At 40.0% G+C, this 19,783-nt stretch overlaps 1 protein-coding gene and 1 long non-coding RNA gene across 5 annotated transcripts in view; one reads left to right on the top strand and one right to left on the bottom strand.

Annotated features, from left to right (window-relative positions):
* Window positions 1-19,783, bottom strand: part of LOC143737796 (uncharacterized) — a 263,649-nt gene that overhangs the window by 175,524 nt on the left and 68,342 nt on the right. The gene's annotated exons all lie outside the window — the stretch shown is intronic.
* LOC143737776 (uncharacterized) lies at window positions 7,897-12,684 on the top strand. Of its 4 annotated transcripts, none has more exons than XR_013203716.1 (5): window positions 7,897-8,939; window positions 10,074-10,655; window positions 10,857-11,000; window positions 11,121-11,357; window positions 11,768-12,684. XR_013203716.1 is itself a non-coding variant. In XM_077229639.1 (5 exons), exons 1-4 carry the CDS (start codon window positions 8,235-8,237, stop codon window positions 11,298-11,300), a joined length of 1,611 nt encoding a protein of 536 aa, XP_077085754.1. In that variant the 5' UTR covers window positions 7,897-8,234; the 3' UTR covers window positions 11,301-11,345; window positions 11,768-12,684. The 4 variants fall into 4 exon arrangements, 3 of the variants coding, with proteins under 3 accessions (XP_077085754.1, XP_077085755.1, XP_077085756.1); XM_077229639.1 differs by having other exon boundaries at window positions 11,121-11,345; XM_077229640.1 differs by lacking the exon at window positions 11,121-11,357.

Raw genomic sequence — 19,783 nt, 5'->3', positions numbered from 1 at the left:
CGTTCGAATGGCTCCCCCACCACAGGAATTGGGTGTAAGGGCGCGGGTCGAATGACCTGATTAGGTTTCCCCGCGATTTGACACGCATGACAAGAACGGCAGTATCTCGCGACACTCGATTTCACTCCGGGCCAATAAAAATACTTGGTAACACGTTGAAAAGTTTCATTGACCCCAAAGTGTCCTGCCATTAGGTGATCGTGAGCGAGCTCGAGCACTATTGACCGATAACACAAGGGTACTACAATTTGATAAGTATGGTCCTCTAAGCCAGCCTTGTCCCCAGATACTGGAAGCCACTTACGCATTAAGACATCCCCATCCCAATAGTAACCCATCCTTACACAAGCAAGTTCATCTTTTGTTTTCACCGCGTTTTCAACACAACGTGACAAAGACGGATCTGCCTTTTGTGCCCTACTAAGCTGCTTTCGTCCGACTATACCAGTTTGGCCCTGAGAACGCACATTAGAGCTTGTCATTAACACATTGTCATCCACTGACAATAACAGTTCCGTAGCTTCCGAATCCGACAGGAACGAGTCAGACAGATCGACCGTGTCTGCGAACTTCCGTGACTGTGAGCGCGTCACCGCACACGCTGGAAGTAGAGGAGGAGAGACATCGAGTGAAGCTGAATTTTGCGCAGGACAGTCGGATACTACAGGAAAGGGAAAAACATTGCCTCCTGCCAAATCATTCCCTAAAATAAAATCGACACCTTCAATTGGTAGTTTGACACATACTCCCACGTTTACAAGACCTGAGACTAGCTCGGATTTCAAAGAAATGGAGTGAACAGGAATTTTCACGCATCCGAGCTCAATTCCACGCACTAATATATCAGTTCCTGTATACGTGTCCGCGAACAACGGGAGTACCTCTTCGCGAATGAACGAATGAGCCGCGCCAGTGTCACGCAAAATGGTAACATGTTTTGACGCATCGCCCGGAGAAATGGCAACTGAACCGCTCATCAAGAAAGGTTTAAACAACTCTGTTCCAGGTGAAAACGTCTCAGCCATCTCTACTTGCGGTTCAAGAACCAAATGCGCAACGCTTTTTGCTTTAACAGCCGCATTCTTTTGTTTCCATGCCCTGCAGTCTGCAATCAAATGACCGGGATCAAGACAGAAGAAACACGCGCGTTTAGACTCTGTGTTTTTAAACATACTTCTCCCGGGCACGCACGCACGAGTGTCGGTTCTTGGGTAACGCACGTCTGACGAACCCCTCTCAGCAATCCCCCTAACATTTTGACTCTGTCGGGGCGTGGGAAAAATGGTTCGGTGAGTCAGTACGTATTCATCTGCAAATACTGCAGCTTCGGCCAAACTAGAAACCTTTTGTTCGTTCAAGTGTAACACTAAGTTTTCAGGGAGACAACCTTTGAAATCCTCCAGTAATATTAATTCTTGGAAGCGCTCAAACGTTGTAGCCTCAGACGCAGTACACCACTTCTCTAACATTGCCCTTTTATCATGCGCAAACTCCACAAAGGTTTGTCTAGCCGCCTTAGTATGATTTCTGAATTTTTGCCTGTATGCTTCTGGTACGAGTTCATATGCTCTTAAAACCGCTGCTTTTACTACATCATAATCGAGGGAGTCGTCAATCGGCAAGGCAGAGCAAACCTCCTGTGCCTTGCCCACGAAGCTGCTCTGCAACATCACTGCCCACATATCTTTGGGCCTGGCCAGCTTCGTTGCAACCCTCTCAAAAGCCGTAAAGTAAGCATCTACCTCCGATTCTCTAAATTGGGGAACGAGCTTCATATAACGAGTAGGATCAAATTGGTTTGACCTATAAGAACCCTGTGGCTCACTAACGGAAGGTTGTTCTCGTTCCTCCCGTTTGGTTAAACGAACCACCTCCAGTTCGCGTAAACCTAATACACGAGTTTCGTATTCTTGACGTTTAATCTCTAATTCTAACTCTTTCAATTTCAATGCCACATCAGGATCAAACTCACGTGCAGGAGGTACATCAGGTTCCTCGGTCAAGAGACCAATAGAGATCATCTCTGACAGGATTTCCTTTTTAATATCAGCTTTTAGTGCCGAAGATGACACGGATATTTTAAAACTCTCAGCAATTTGCAGCAATTCTTTCTTTTGAAAACGATCCAACTGCTCGACAGACGGAGAGATAATAAAAGCTTCAATCTCCTCTTCCATAATTATTCTCTTCCCCAAAATTATGTTATCTAAAGTTAGATAGGAGAGAAAAAAAAATTAGTTTTTACTCACCAAATTTGAGGTTTTGTACTTTGACCGAAGAATTATGAACTTTGATGACGAGCCCCCATTACGTGTGAGCCCCCACAACAACAAAAGTTAACCGTGAACTTGACGAAATGTGAATTCGCCAAAGCCTTCGTTACCTATCTTGGCAAACGTGTGGGTCAAGGTGAGGTATGTCCACTGGATGTTAAAGTTGCGGCTATCACTGAGTTCCCTAGACCCACAAACAAACGTGAGTTACGCCGTTTTATCGGTATGGCTGGGTATTATCGCTGATTTTGTTGCATTTTTGCTACTCTTGTTTCGCCTCTAACAGACCTTCTCCGCCCGACACAAAATTTTCAATGGACCTCTACGTGTGAACACGCTTTTTCAGGAGTGAAAGATCTGTTATGTAACGCCCCAGTCCTGGCCGCACCTGATTTCGAACGTCCTTTTCAACTTGAGGTTGACGCCAGTTTGGTTGGCGCGGGGGGCTGTCCTTCTACAAACATCCGAGACGAACGTCAAGAGACCGGTGTGCTACTTCTCGAAGAAGTTTAACCGCTGCCAATACAGATATAGTACTATTGAGAAAGAGGCTCTCGCCTTACTGATGGCGTTGAAACATTTTGAGGTTTATTTGGGTGGCTCAACCCTCCCTATTAAAGTTTATAGGGACCATAACCCCTTGGTTTTTCTCTCTCGCATGTACAACGCAAACCAACGCTTAATGCGTTGGTCTCTCGCCCTTCAAGAATTCAATTTGGAAATTATCCACAAGCGCGGCACTGAAAATCAAATCGCCGTTGCGCTGTCCAGAGCGCACAGTGCTGAATAGATTAAGGGATCAATGAGCTATAGCCATTAATCTTTGGGGAGGGGAGGAGTGTTACGTGTCAGAACGTAAGTAATAATGTGTAGAACAAGTGAACGTGTACGTGCTTGTTTCTTTTGTGGGTTTGCTCTCTCTCTCTCCTGTCCCTTAATTGCGTTACAGGTGCAGCTGTTTAAGTGGGCGGGGCTGATGGACTCGTCGAATGGATATAAGCTGTGTGGAAGCTTCTGTTCCTGGAGTTCCCCCCCCCTCCTGCTTCACGGTGTTATATTGTCAGATCCTAGTGTGTCAGTGCTCTTTGGTGTAGAGTAAGCTGCTTGTTGCAGCACCAATGTTGTTAGCGGTATAGGCCGGTAATTGTTCAGTGGTCTTTGGTGTAGAGTAAGCTGCTTGTGTGCAGCACCAATGTTGTTAGCGGTATAGGCCGGTAATTGTTATCTTGATTTACTTTCCAGACTGTTTGAGAGGACGGAGGCCGTTTGTTTATTTTTCACCTTTTCTCCTGTTTATTGGTTAGTAGGGAGGTAAGCATTGTTTTTTTATTTTATTTCTAAACCCAGGGAAGACTATCTAAAATCTAGTCAGAACGCCCGTTTTGTTTGTTGTTTTGTGGCCGACTTTAATCCTCTCAGTTCACACTTTGTTTTGAGCGAACCAAATCTTACCCCTACTTCTACAAGGAAAAGGAAAAATAAATGTTTACTTTTCTTGAACTTTTGTTGTGTTGTGGAGTGATTTAGTGGAGCAGGAGACGGAACTCCGGGCGGTGCCTTTTAATAGGTGTCGCTCTCTTGTGTTAGTGCATGTGGCACGTAACATGCCCACTCTTTTGTACATGGACCACTCAGTTATCTGGACTTTACGGTTGACATGATCAAGGATTGTTAGGTTGAAGCTCATCCCAGAGTTGACGCCATAGCAACATGTCTTTAAGCTCAAACCTGCTCGGTAGCAGGCTTATTTCATGTAGAAAGGAACATTTAATTTTCAACAGGAACAGTCTTCCTAACATTGTCCGGGAAACAGACACACTCTGTCAGTTTAAATCTTGACTAAAAACACATCTCTTTAACCTGGCACATAGAAAAGTATACATTCCTATTATTCAAACACCCAATGTACCTGTTACATCAAAAGTAGAATGGCATCTGCGCTAATGTTAGTCTTTCTGCTTCTTTTTACTGTATTCTGATACGGCTGATTCGTTTTACTGTAATCAGCCGGATCCGGGCTGTTTCCAGATCATATGGTGGACCTGCGTCTGGACACGACCACAACGCATCCCTGAAGTGTCAGCAGAGCTTGTGTCAACTAGACTCTCCCCTGTGAAGGCCTCATCAACACGACAAGCATCAGGACTGATCCTCAACAAACTCATCCCCATATGCGAGTGATGACTCCTATCCCCAACCAGCTGAACTGCATAATATAATGTTACGATCCAATCTGACTTCTGACCTGTAATGCTGCCTGACTCATAATCATACACCGTTCGTTCGTTGGCCAGAGGAGAACTGGCCCCACGACTGAGCCTGGTTTCTCCCAAGTTTTTTTTCTCCATTCTGTCACCTGATGGAATTTTGGTTCCTTGCCACTTTAGCCTTTTTTGCCTTTCTTCGCCTTTGTCGCCATTGGCTTTTGGTTTGCTTAGTTGGAGACATTTCATTTTGTATTTAACAATATTGTTAAAACATTATTTTCCTGTTATCTCTGTAAAGCTGCTTTGAAACAATCTGCATTGGAAAAAGCGCTATATAAATAAAGGTGACATGATGTACTATGCTGTGCATCAATTTGATTATTTACAGCTATTATGGGAGAAGGCTAGTGCAGTGCAGTAGATGCAGATAACTTCATAAAAAGATGCTGTGCCATCAATAAAAGTTTCTTAAGGGTCAAAAATATTTTTCTAATGTAATATGTGTAGATTTAAGTGAATTGCTAATTACAACATTGAAATTAAAAACTAAAGCCCGTACAAATACTAGAATTTGTGAAATATTGGTAATCATGTAACAAACAGTACACATTTCATTTATCTATTATAACTTCTATGCCATTTTGGTTACTTGGCTGTTTCCTTATAAAAGTCTTAATTTCTTCCTCAGGTGTGTGATGTTTCTTTTTTAATATGATGTATAATATGATAAATAACTGTATTTTTCTATGTACATTTCCGAAATGCACTTTCTGTAAAGCTGCTTTGAGACAATGTGTATTGTGAAAAGCGTTATACAAATAAATTTGAATTGAATTGAATTGAATTGAATGTCATACATTGCTGTCATGCCGCCAGCCAATCGCTGCATTGCTGATCATGGTTTCAAGTATCGTTATATCTGCCCTTTCCAATGAACACAAGAACGCGGAGTAATTTCAGACAACTTCATCCAGATATTTAATCAAATCCACAAATTCTTTTGAAGAACCAAATTAGCCAGAGATCATTTATCATGATTAGAAGATATGGTATCTGTCAAATCACCTCAGATGTATTAAGCTAGGTACAAAAAAATGGACCCCAGATGGTGGACCTGTATCCTGAGACAACCAAGAGACAGAGTCCATGTGAAGACCTCATCAACTAGACCACCCTCGGCACAGATCTTCAGCAAAGACCGCACTGTAATAAAAAAAAAATATATGAAATTTACGGTATATCTGTATTGTATAAAGCACTGTAAATAAAGGTGACTTGACTAATAATATATGTGTGGATTATTTTGCATTATGGAGTTTCCCATGAGCTCCAAAAAAACAGCATATTGGGGTTTATTTTTCAACAGTTATATGGGGGGAGGTCTCCCACGTTTCACTGATCGATCCACTACTCGACTGGACTTCTGGGAATGTTCATGTGCTCCTGATGGCCACTACATGCCTGAATGTATGATTTCATTTGGTATATGCATTAGTGGTCGACCGATATATCGCCACGGCCGATATATCGGCCGATATTAGGCTTTTTTAAAATATCGGCATCGGCCGATACGTTTTTCTGATTGGCCGATGTGTTGGAAGCGGGACTTTTATTTTGACGGCGCTGCAGACTTTTATTTTGACGGGCGGCGCTGAGAACACCAGAACCTGAGAAGAGAACGGCAGCGCCTGAATCTGATCACACAACGCTCACTCACATTCTCCGTCTCTCTGTCAGTCATATCTAATACTTTGTTAGACAGAACCCGTGGCTACAGAACTGCTAATCAAAGAAAGTAAATGGTATGTGAAAAAGTAATGCGTTTGCTTTTATATTATTTGTAACCGAAAAGCCAAACAATCAGGCTAAAATACTTTCTCATTTACCGTCAACATTCAGCAAATGCGCATCTACATCATTTAAACAAATCTCTGAATATCTAATAAACATTTAATTTCACAAACCTTGCAGATTTAATCGAATCCAACTGTGATATCTTGTGAAGTGTGCATTTGTAGCCTGCATAAACGTGTTCCGCGAGTGACGGTCTGTGCGAAGTGAGTAAATGCAAAAAAAGATCAGCTTCACAGGAGACGCGATCGAAAAACTTTAAATCCTTCATTTTAAAATATGCTGTGCTATATCCAGTTGCCCACTGTATCATATTCATGTCGTTTTCACTGTGTGTTGTATGTAAAATTAGAGTTACCTTGTCAAAAGTCAAAGTAAAAAAAATATGATTATCAGTGCGCATGAAATTACCAGATTACTGAGTGCCGTTACAGTGTTTACTTCCTTTTTATTCACAAATTTTTAAACAATTACTTCATTTGTAAAAAAATACTGTAATAGGATTGCAGATTCAAGAAGTTGCCATCTAAAGTATTGGGCCTAAGCATGTTTATTTTTAAATATTTATTAAATTTATCTAATTTATTAAGTATTGATTTATATAAAGTATATATATATGTTTGATATATACATATAAATATCGGCTTTATATCGGCCATCGGCCACCCTGCTCTCTAAGATATTGGCATCGGTATCGGCCATCAAAAAACCCATATCGGTCGACCACTAATATGCATTTCGTATTTGTATGGCTGCGTTTACACTTGGCATTAACATGCGACCTGTATCTGGATGTTGTCCACATACACATTGAAAAGACAAGTGTAAACGTGCTTCTGATGGGAATGTTATCCGATCAGCGTGTCCTGGTTCGGAGGTAGTCGAGGACGCATTGTGATCAGATCTCAGTGTAATGTAAACGCAATCCAGCCATCGTGTCTGCATTCACAGGTGAACGTAATTTAAATCCCCGCCCAGTCTCCCCGCGTGGCTTTCAGAAAGTAATGGCCAGACACAGTTTAGACACGAAATTAAACTTATTTGAACAATAAACGTCAATCTTTAAAACAGTTTATTTAGACTTACATGATACTATGTGTGTCATTTTTCATTTTAATTGTGCAACATTATCTGAACGAGGCGATCGCCTAAACACTCACAGTCAGTCATGAAATTTTAATAAAGAGCTGCACGCTGCTTTCCAGAGGAATAATCGGAATCGGAATTTTTTAATGTTTTAAATGTTGAATGTTTTTATTGTTTCAGCATGTTTATCAATCTCCCATTTCGGTCAATATAGTCATTGCACGCTATAACCTTAAACCCAGATGATCGATGATGTGACTTGTTTAAGATTCAACCCAGTTATTTTTGTAAGATCAACTCTGGAAGTATTCCTTCTTTCAAAAAATATAATTTGATTTAATTAATGGAGATTGCATATGAAAGTAAAGTGAGTGAGTGAAAGGAATTGGGATCATCTTATTAATCTGGTGTCGTGCCAGAGCCGTGACATTCCTGGTCTTGTGTGTGTGTATCAGGGTTTCCGCGGGGCCTTAAAAAGTCTAAAAAAGTCTAAAATTTCAAAATCACAATTTAAGGCCTTAAAAAGTCTTAAATTTGCTGAAGTATTGTGTTCTAGGTCTTAAATCATTTTAAACAGGTCTTAATTTTCCTACGTCCATGTATATCTCATTTAAATGCTCCCGCAGCGCTTTGGAATGTTTTTTTTTTTAAATTCCGTGGTGTTGTAGTTTCTTATTTCGCTAGTCCAAACATAATTCGCTGTATTACGACTACAAAATAGACCAACATGCAACAGCCAATCAGCTTTGAGCTTTCGTGTTATTGGCGCGAGTCTCTCGGATACCACAGAAATACGTAAAACGGATTTTATTCAGCTATGGGGAAGTGCAAGTTTAGCGATACCTGGCTTGAAAAATCTGAATTTCGTGCTTGGTTAAAGCCAGTTGCAAATAACGCATTTGAAGCCTACTGCTTCTTATGCAAGAAAGCGATTAAATTGGGAACGTTGGGTGTACGGGCGCTGGAGTCTCATTCAAAAAGTGAAAAACATCTAACTGCTGTGAAGGGTCTCCAGCAAACGACAGCCATCAGCCAGTTCTTGCAAGTATCTTGCGGCTCCAGCACTACTTCTACACCTAGGCTAGGCCCACACAGTAGCTCCGCAACTCCCGCAATCGACCTCCGTGTTGCTTTTGGATCAGAGCCAACACTAAAAGCGGAGGTGCTCTGGGTTCTTCACACGGTGACAAGACACCAGTCCTACAGTGCGAATGAGGAAATCGGGGAATTGTTTCAAACAATGTTTCCGGACTCTGATATAGCTAAATCCTTCAGATGCGGGAAAGATAAAACGTCCTACATTACGCGCTTTGGAATAGCGGATTTTATAAAAAGAGAACTAATTTCCAAAATCACGGGACCATTCGTGCTGATGTTCGACGAAAGTCTGAATCGCACCACCAAAACGAAACAGCTGGACCTGCACGTCCGTTTTTGGGAAGCCGGGCAGGTGCAGTCAAGATACCTGGGATCCCAGTTCATGAGTCATGCAACTGCCGAGGACTTAATGAAACATGTGAAAGTAAGTAAATGTTTTATTTTAGCAAATAAATAAATTTTAGCTAAAATTATTTTAGCTGTTATGACTTTGTTTATAGATTTTTTTTCATTAGCAAAAGGGTGATTAGAGTGGTATTTTCTGTTGTATTAAAGGAGAACTCCGGTCAATTTTAACATTGAGCTCATTTTTTTTGTAAATTTGGAGTGCTGTCAGTACAGAGAACAACGACAAAAATCGGTGTTGCCTACACCGTGTTATCCTCTTTTTAAAATTTGCACCCTGTTGACTTAAATGGGGCGCGTTCTCTTGAAATGCTTAGTTACCAATGATCGCGCGCGTGAACTCGACAATCGACTACTGTGGACTTCGACCGAAAGCAGGAAGTAAATACGGTATGTGCGCTGGCACATACTGCACATATCATACACAGTCAGATTCACCGTGTTCACTCTGAATAGTCACTCACATGGCTGTGCACTTGTAATGACACATCAAGGATGTTAAGAGGCTAAAAGCAGGTTTAAAACTTGCCCCATTTAAGTCAACAGGGTGCAAATTTTAAAAAGAGTGTAGGCAACACCGATTTTTGTCGTTGTTCTCTGTACTGACAGCACTCCAAATTTACAAAAAAATGAACTCAATGTTAAAATTGACCGGAGTTCTCCATTGAGTGGATTGTTTTGTTACCTATTTTTCTTAATTTCATATTGTTTCTACTACCTGTTGAACAGTATGGTGTCTACCTCCCTTATCTGTAACTGTGCTAGGTGGCTATTTTGCAAGAAATAATTCAATTAAACTTGTAATGTTATAGCACCAATGACAGTAGGAAGGAAGAAACATTGAACTGATCTATGGCTAAAAGGAATGACAATTACCTATCTTCCAAAGGCCTGGATAGTTGAGTATTAGGAAGGACAACTGTGTTGTAGAATACATAATATAGGCCTAGATACATGTTCCATGGGGCATAGTAAAAATGTATGTACATGGAATATATACACAAGTAAAAGAAAAGGAAGGGGCCAGCATTCACGGTATAATGCATCTCTACTCATTTCTTGGTTAATTTTAAACAACACCAGAAATAACAGAATATGTCTGTCTGAATGAATGAATATGAATTGAAATTAAGTTTGTTTGTTTTTTACTCAGGAGTGTGTGGACCCCCTTGACCTAAGGAGACTGGTGTCCATTTCAATGGATGGGCCCAATGTGAATTTCAAGTTTTTTGAACTCTTCCAACAAGAATACGCAGAAAGGTATGGAGGTTCTCAACTTGTTGCTGTGGGGAGCTGTGGACTCCACACGTTACACAATGCTGTCAAAAGTGGCTTTTCCGTGTGGCAAGTAGAGAAACTGCTGAGATCGATGCACACATTATTCCACAATGTACCAGCAAGGAGAGAAGACTACACTGCTATGACCAAGTCAACCGTCTTCCCTTTATCTTTCTGTGGTCATCGGTGGCTTGAAAACCAGCCTGTGATAGAGAGGGCTCTTGAAGTTTGGCCATCACTTACACAGTATATGGATGCAGTGAGAAGAAAACAACTCCCAAACCCTGGGACAGCATCTTTTGACACAGTGCAGGAAGCCATGAATGATACTCTCATTGTCGCCAAGTTACACTTCTCCTTGACTGTTGCCAGGCTTTTCAGTCCCTTTTTGAAGAGGTATCAAACAGATGAGCTAGTGATGCCTTTCCTCAGCAATGACCTGGCTGAGTTGATCAAGGTAGTGATTTATACTTGCATTACCAGCAAAGAACTATTGCCACTACTGATTAGGCCTAATTGATGTGTACACTTCAATGAAGAATAAGTAATTTCTTAAACTTGTATTAATTGTAATTATGATGTGACTTATATGGCTTAGATTTTTTATAAATGTGGATACAAGATACTTCCATTTACTTCTGAGATTATCTTTTGGCAGAGTCTACTGAGACGCTTTATTAAAAGAGATGTCCTCCAGGACATCACCACACTGCAGCTAACCAAGCTGGATGTAGCTGACAAGAAGAACTGGATCCAACAAAAGGACATTGACATTGGCTTGGGTGCTGAGTCAGTCCTCAAGGTAGTGTGTTCATTTGGAAATATCTTTTTGAAGATACCTGCAGAAACCCTGAATGATGTTCAACAGCAGCAAATATAATTTTACTGTGCAAGGTATTGACTACTTTATTCTCACACCCAGAGCAGGAAAATGGTTGAGCTCAGAGTCCTTGAGTTTAAAAGAGACTGCATACAGGGACTTTCAAACATCGTAAGGAAAATGCAGGAGAAGAGCCCTCTCAGATATGCAAAGTTAGGCAGTTGGCGTGTCTGGACCCCTCTGTCATGTTCAGAGACCCAGACAAGTGCAAGAGGCAGATGAAATGTCTTGTTCAGACATTTCTGCAGGACAAGCAACTGACAGGAGGTGTTTTTGCTGGTAGGAATAGTTGTAGAAGAGGCTTTTGGCAAAAGTAAGAGGTCAGCACTGAGAAATATTTTGAATATTTGAATAATGTTGTTAACACAATCTGTTACGACCAGGACTTTTTTGGTTCTCCTTTTCAGTAGACTTATCTTTTGTTGTGTGCACTTCTTTTTTTTTCTTCTTTTTTTCTAGTCAGGATTACATTTGAGTGCGGATCTGTTACTTTTGTCATATTCATGGTTAAGCACCTGTTCTGTGTGCAGAGACGTACTTGGTTTTGAAATAGGCTTTGACATTGTCTACCATTATAAACAAATCTAGAGTCGTGATTCTGCTCATTATAACCATTACAGATTGTTGATATATTGTAATGATGGATTGCAATTATTTATCAATATATTGTTTTCACTTTTTTGTTTCAGGGGATGTCATTCTCCAACAATTTGAAGCCTTCCTGTCTGTTGAGTGCAGAAGTGAGGAGTTCCTCACCTTTACACCAATGCAAAAGAGGCTTGACATCTTCTTGAGCAGTTTCATTGGAAATTACCAGAGCTTTTTGCTTTTTGCCAGAAGCTCCTGATTTTATCTCATGGACAGGCCACTGTTGAGAGAGGCTTTTCTGTTAATAAAGAGATCGAAACCTGCAACATGCAAGAGGACACTTTAGTAGCACAGAGGCTGGTATGCGACTATGTCACTCGACACGGGGGTGTTGCCAAAGTCCCCCTGACAAAAGAACTCTTGAGTTCGGTGGCATCAGCCAGGACCAGGTACCGTCTTTACCTTGAGACAGAGAGAAAAAAGAAAGAGTCCCTTGTACAGGGCCAAAAGAGAAAGGTGGCAGAAGATCACTTGGAGGAACTCATAAAAAGGAGGAGGACTGTGCAAACAGTTGCTGAATGTCTTTTCAGAGATGCAGAGAAATTTGCAGAGGAGGCTGAGGGCAGGGCTGGCAGTCAGATGGCTCAGCTAATAACCAAGTCAAATGCTCTGAGGAGGGCCAGCAAGGAAAAATCAGCTGAGCTCAAGAATATTGAGGAGGAGATTCTGGCCAAGAGAGAAGAGCTGAGATCAATGTAGTGCACACTCACGCATCCGCAAACTCACGTCAAGATGTTTTTTTTTTTCTGTAGTTCAAAAATGCATCTAAGCTGTCCTCAGTACTATGTTCAGTTTGAATAAATAAATTTTCTTTGCAAGTAATTTTGAAACTCTGCGTTTCCTTTGTACATTTTTTTTATGTCGTGATATAGGTCTTAAATTTCATTCATAATGGTCTTAAAAAGGTCTTAAAAAGTCTTAAATTTGACTTTGTGAAACCTGCAGAAACCCTGGTGTATGGTCTTGTTTACTGTGAGTGTATGGCTCTCATGAGTTCTCTGTGTGCCATGTGCTCTTTTGGATTGTCTAGCCCCTCCCACCTTGTTACCTCGTTATTGGATTATTGGCTTCACCTAGTTTCCCTCGTTACCCTCTTTGTTTGCTTTCCTATTTAGTCTCCCTGGGTGCCTTTCAATATCCCTCCTCGTCTCCTCGCTCCTCTGTCCTCCATCCTATGACCCGGAAACCAATCAAGCACAGCCATCTTGAAGGACATCTCAATTCTCTAATTGCACCGCGAGGAGTCGAGGATCGAGGAGTGAGGAGTCTTTCGGAGGAGTCATGAGCGAGGATACACAGGTGTATCCTATGCGGAAGTGTTTTATTGACTAAACGTGATGCACGTATACATTCTCCTCCCCCTTCACACAATAATTTGAATTTATAGTTTACCCTTGCAGTTTATATAATCCACACCTCTCACATATTTCAACAGGGTATCTTGCTTTATTATTATACATTATGAATTTCTTAAATAAACAAACTTCAGCAACATACGGGCAGATGCTTTAAGCGCTGATGATGACGCTATGAAGTGACGCTCGAGTAATCAAGTACTCCAAAGTATACAAAAAGCTTTCATTCGATTCCTCTGTCCTCATTTTCTTTCCTTGCATCCTTCCCTCACATCCTACAGGGGGTGGAGCTGAGGCGCTAGGAAAGGAAGCGAGGAAAGGAAACGAGGATGCACAAATAAGAAATGAGAAGCACCCCCTGTGTTTGCTGTCCTGTGCTCGTTCATTGTTAGTTATGGGTGTTGAGTTGTGTGTAGTTCTGTGCCTGCCATGTCATGTTCCTGGATTTATTATTTAGTTCTTGAGACCTAATTTTCGATTTATGTTTGATTTATGTTCTACTTAGTTAAACACTTCTTCACCTCTACACTTGAGTCCTCACACTATTCTCCACGGCCGCCCCGTGACATAAGGACTTTCAATTTTCATGAAACTGTTCATCAACTAATACCTTTTGTTTTACACATAGTCGGAGCAATTAATGTCAAATTGTCTACTGATGGATCACAACTGTTGTTCCTTTTTTTTAAATTCACACTACAGCAACATTGCCATTACAACAGATGTTTTGGATTTGTGAGATAGAGATGTTTCTTACAGCATATCCTAAACAAATGCATCAACTTCCTGCTACTATTAGCGAATGCAAAAACAGATACTCATTCATGACTCAGCAGACAAACAATACATGGATGAACTTCTGCATCTGCTGGAAGTGTGCAGCCAGTGGACACTGTACTATCCCGAGGCTACGGCAGCTATCAGGTAAAACAAGTCATTTAAAAAAAAAAGATTAAATAAACAATGAATGGAGCGGCCTGCTGAAGTGTAAACGCAACAAAAACAATTCATGAAATTAACTGTATTCAGCACATAATTTGAAAATACATGGTTAGAGCCATGGTTTCAATTACTGTGAGTATTACTGCAAGTATCCACATGCACACAGATATCCATTAATACAAATAATATGACCAAGGAAGCACCTGACCTGACAACTGTGCCTGAGCTGAAGCCTGAGAATGAACTCTCAAATGCTAAAGCAGGCTGCCTCCTATTTCAAAGCATAGTAAAGTGTCATAGGCTCCAGTGTCCTCCAAAGACATCTGAGAGCAGTGACCTTTGCCCTCTACGATTACTCCCAGATCATTTCCACCTCCAGCACTTTCATCTGCTGTCACAACCCCTGACACCCCTGTTTCTTTCATGCACTATTTGCTCTCTGAGCTCCTCAGTCTTATGTCTTTCTAAGGGAGTATTCACACCTATAGATGATTTGTTTTGTTCCGAACTAGGTTCTTAATTTGTTACAATGTTGCATTTTGTTCTTGGTATGGTTCGAATTTCACAAGGCAACCTTTCAAAGTATAGCAAAATGTGTTCAAGCAAGTCACATGTGACTAACTGTCTTCTCATTAGGCAGAGTTTCTTCTGCTTCATCCATCTAGATGATTGACAAGTTCGCTCCATGAGCTTATTGTAGCTTTATTTGTAACTGTAGAGACACATGCAAACACTATACGAATGTAGCAGTCATTGCCGCTGTTAAATCATATACTACATTTGTATTAATACTGCAGCAAAGTCAAATGCGATCTCCCAGCGCGGTATAGAGGTTATCTGTGTCAAGACACACGCAAACACAATACGAATGTAATAATGCAGATATAGCAGGAATCAAGGCTTCATCGGGACAGAATTCTCACACAAAGAAGCGCAATTACACAACATTTTAAGATGAAGAGGAGCTTTTTTGGTTTTCAACTGTGGTAACTAATGTGCTCACTCACAGAATCAGACACTACTGCTATTTATATAGCACATTTCTCGTTATGAATTATAACACCATTTGGTTCATTGGGTTGGATTGCTTTCACACCACAAACGAACCGCCACAGAGTTTGTTTGCAATCGAGCAGAGACCCCCTCGTTCAGGTGTTCTTGGAGTGAATAGACTTGTTTGAGATGCGCCTTGCCTCGCCTGAAATGTAGGCGAGAGTAGGCGGCTGCAGTGAGAGGAGGAGTGAAAAAAGCGTAGACAAGCCGGACAGTTCTCGCTTCTCGCAGTGGATTTGACACCTGCGAGATCAATGATGGATATTGCGGGATTCACGGGATTCACGCTTGTGACCAGTGTGGCTAATAAATTGGATGTAATTGAAGTTCTGTTGCTTTCATATGAAAATAAATATAATGAACAAGACACCCAAAGTAGGCCAACTTGTTATTTAATTCCATTCCAAATAAGTGTTTATCAATCATTTTTTCTTTAATATAGACATACAGGTAGGCTATTTGTTATATATATATATATATATATATATATATATATATATATATATATATATATAAAATGACATTGCATAACCAATAGAGATCGCACTGTCCGAGATTTGGGGAATATTCACACCGAACATATACACATAAGACATGATATCCGAGTTTTAAAATCAAACATTTTAAAAGAGAACAATTAATCACGTTTGTTTAAACCAATCAACATTAAGCTGTGTCGTCAGCAAGTCGTTTCCCATCATGCTTTTGATCAGCGCAGTCGGTGGAGAGCAACTGCGCGCGACTGCAGAATCCGACACGTGCGCCTTGCGCTCGCGAGAGTATTTTGACACGTCAGCATGACATCAGAGCAAGGCGGACCGCACTCGGACACATTTCTAACCGGCATGCATTACGCGCTGATCACCGGTGATCGGTTCTGCGCAGATTTTGCTCATCTCAAACAAGCCTATTGTTTTGTTGTGGATCTGAGTGAGATTGCAGTGTTCACATATGCCTAAACGAACTGAAACAAGGGAGAAAATGCACCAGGTTCCGAAGCAAACGCTCAGGTGTGAAACCACCCTTAAATAACTGTTCTTGATCTTGTAACATTCTCTTTTAGAAGAAAAAAAGTATAGCAATATTATATATGTTGAAAGAGGTCTTTTAATAAATAAATTATTGAACAAACAAGAGTGGTGTTTCTTTCAGCATGTATTAGAACTATTTAAACATTTGTTAGACACATACCACATTTATTGCAAGTCATAGACAAATAGATATAATTAAATGATTTTGTCATGTGTTTGTGCGTGTGGTGAAAAGTCTGCATCTAATGGCGTCCAAATTGCCCATTGACACCTTTATGGCATGAGAGTGTTTACACAAACATCAATAAACCAGAATGCGTGAGCTTCAAACGAATTCCTATCGCCCCCAACACACCCCTTTCCAGCATGAAAGAATTCCAATGAACGCGACCCAACACACACATATAGACATTCTTCACAAATGAAACGAGAAATAAGTAGTTCTGACAAGGGCAAAATATATTCCTGTATACCGATGTGTTCTGTTTTCATTTTTATGACTTCTCTAGATGTGTTAGGTAAACTCTAAATGCCTATATTCATGCATATGAATGTAACTTCGTTTTCCTGTTCTTCTTACATATCTTTCTTGGTATCATTTTAATCCTCTCAGTCTGCTTTAGCTAAATATATATAAGCGGTTACATTGAAATGTATTTTACTATGTTTTACCATCTTGGAAGTGAAATGACCAAACTGATGACGGCCTCATAAACCATGCAAATTAGGCTGTCAGCAGAGACAAAGAAATCTGCTCCCGCCAAAGATTGCTGAATGTCATTGGTCAGGTCGCTCCGAGAGAGGTGTGGACCGTCTTCCTTAAAGGATGTTGACGCTGGAGCATCTGTGCTTTTTGTCTTGTCTTCTTGTTCTCTCATCTTACTTTTGTTTTACTTTTCGTTTTGAGTTTATCTCAGTCTTTTATTTTCACTCTCGCTTGCTTTTTCGTGTTTGGTAGAAGTCCGGTCCTACAAGGGAAACAAACTCTTCCTTATAGCTTTCAAGAAAACGTACTTTCAAGTAGTTTTGAATTTCCCGCCAGCGAAACGAGCCGAAAGATCGCTTCAAACTCAGGACCCAGCAAGGATCATCATACACACTAGGCATGTGCCGGTATCAAATTTTCATGCTGCGATTAATTGATTGAGCTTTTATCACGGTATACGGTATTATCACGATATTTTAATTGCACAAGAGAAACAGACGGATTGGGGGTATCTAAAAAAAAACTTGCATCACAATGTGTAATTGTGATTGTCAAAACATTAATTTTATTTTTTAGTGACAACATGTTATAGTGTTTACATGGTTACTGAGGCTACTGTTTGTATTATTGCTTAACACAATTTTCATGATTTCAATTAAATTCTTGGATTTAATTTCAATCTTGATTCAATATTGACTCATTTGGATAAATATTAGGTAGGCTACAGTAGATAGCCTGCATTTAAATGTTTCTCAAGAAAAAATATATCTCACATAATGCTGTAAACATACAGAGAGAAATTAAATATAATGCATACAATATAAATATAATAATAATATAAATATAAAAATGTAATATGCCGTAATTTTCATTATAATAACAATTATATAATGACAAGTAAACATATATTAAAATAATATAGTGCACATATTTAGCAAAATACTCCTCTCTATAGCTATTTTCTTATAGTCAACTAACATTAAATGGCTTTCCTGAGGTAAATGTAACGTTCTGTGACATAATTGTTCTCCTGCAGTGTTATTGACCTCTTTCCGTGGTTGAAAAACACTGATTGATCGAAAGTAGCCTACGTACCTTTCGGTGGGTTGTACTGTATCTTTAATAAAAAGTAACAGATGATCGGTTTACTTGATCTGAGGCGCGCGATCTGTCACGTCACATTTACAAGCACCAAAACAGTGTTTATTGTCTGAATTTCGTTATAAAACCTGAGAGCTGATATTTTTTTCATATCAAAAGTAACCTGCTCTGTCTAGTCTGTCGGTGTCAGTGTCCTCTTTGCTCCGCGATTTTTCTCTGGGTGAGAAAATGGATGTGTGGCGCGAGACCGTGTGAAAGTGTCAATTGCGTGAGTCTCAAGCTGAATGCGTGAGAGTTGGCAGCCATGCGGGGGATAAATAGTCGGCAGCGTTCCTCCTTCCGCCGTGCTTCTTCTCCATGTGAGGATTGTTTACATTAGACTAGAGTGCGCACTGCATGCACACAGTGCTTATACATGTGATGTGGGGATTGTTTACATCAAAGTGCACATGTGTTTTGCGCAGCATATACGCATTGTTTTTTAAGCGGTTGATGGAAAATAAGCTGATGCGCGTTCTAAAAATCTAAATTCGGATCTATTATTTTTCACGGTATTTCGAAGTCCCCGCGATAACAATATCGCGCATATTCATTACCGCGATTTATCGCATTACCGAATACCGTCACATGTCTAATACACACACACACGCATTCTTGCTAAGCACCAAATATCCATGCAAGTATTATTTCTATTCAGATTTAGATGCGTTTAAAAGTCTACGCTGTTTAAGGTGATTTGATTCTTTGCTGGCTCTCAAGGGTTAACTGTTTTTGAAATATGCTATTTCTGTGATCCGCTCTCTCTCTTTCTTCCTTTTTTTACTTCCGTTATTCGTTATTCTGTATATATTCGTTGTTAAATGTAATTTGTGCTATAGCTTCATTTATTAAACCCCATTATACCCTTTATTGTCTCTGTCGGTTGATCATCGAACAAAGCCACTTAAATGTGTGATCTTAAGCTACAAGTTTGATATTGTTACTTTAGTTAGTGATATTATCAGAAAGTTATTCTTCATAACCAGAAGAATAACCTTTCCTGAGGGAAATAAGAATAATCCTTCTTGAGAATTGATCAGAGGACCGTGCGGTCGGTTCGGTGGACGAACAGATCATTCAAGGTGTAGTTAATTCTGTTAAAGGTTATTCCGAAAATTGATATAGGCTATCTAATATTATATATATATATATATTCATAATTGACTATAATTCGCCGTGGTTAATTATATATATATATATATATATATATATATATATATATATATATATATATATATATATATATATATACAGATACATGGACTATATATTCCCTTTTTGGGCGATTTACAATTGTAGGTGATAACTCATAACCGTATGATAAGTTATTGATTATGAATTATTAATTATACATTCCCCTCACCTGAGCTGAGACCCTATATCCATTTAAGTTCACCAGAGTAACACATACAAACATTAAACTTACATTTGAGCACGAAACATACGGTTTGTCAAACAGGATGGGGAAACAGGTTGCAGTTGCAACCATGAAGCAGCATCAAACAGACCCTAGCACTTACTCTACTGACGCTCTTGTGTCCGCCCAATGGCTTGAAAGAACATAGCGACCATAGTTGCAATGAATAAACACTGTGACAGGCAGTGACTGTTACAATATATATACTATATCAGCATCCCAGGTAGCTTAGAAAAACAGCCCCCGCCGGCTGCTCATTGGGCTGCAGCATCTTTTTTGTTTCTTTTTTTGAAGTTCTACAAAGATACTGTAGGCGCAAATTTAGATATGCATTGATAAGCTAATTTTCATTAATTTGTTTCGTTGACATGGCTGGTGTGCCGGAACCCCAACATGCCGCTAAAAAGCAAAAA

Source organism: Siphateles boraxobius, unplaced genomic scaffold (assembly GCF_051911475.1).
Source record: "Siphateles boraxobius isolate OS27281-9 unplaced genomic scaffold, OSU_SipBor_1 130, whole genome shotgun sequence".
Lineage (NCBI taxonomy): Eukaryota > Metazoa > Chordata > Actinopteri > Cypriniformes > Leuciscidae > Siphateles > Siphateles boraxobius.
The sequence above is the reverse complement of the archived record's forward strand: the minus strand, read 5'-3'. Positions and strand labels throughout refer to the sequence as shown.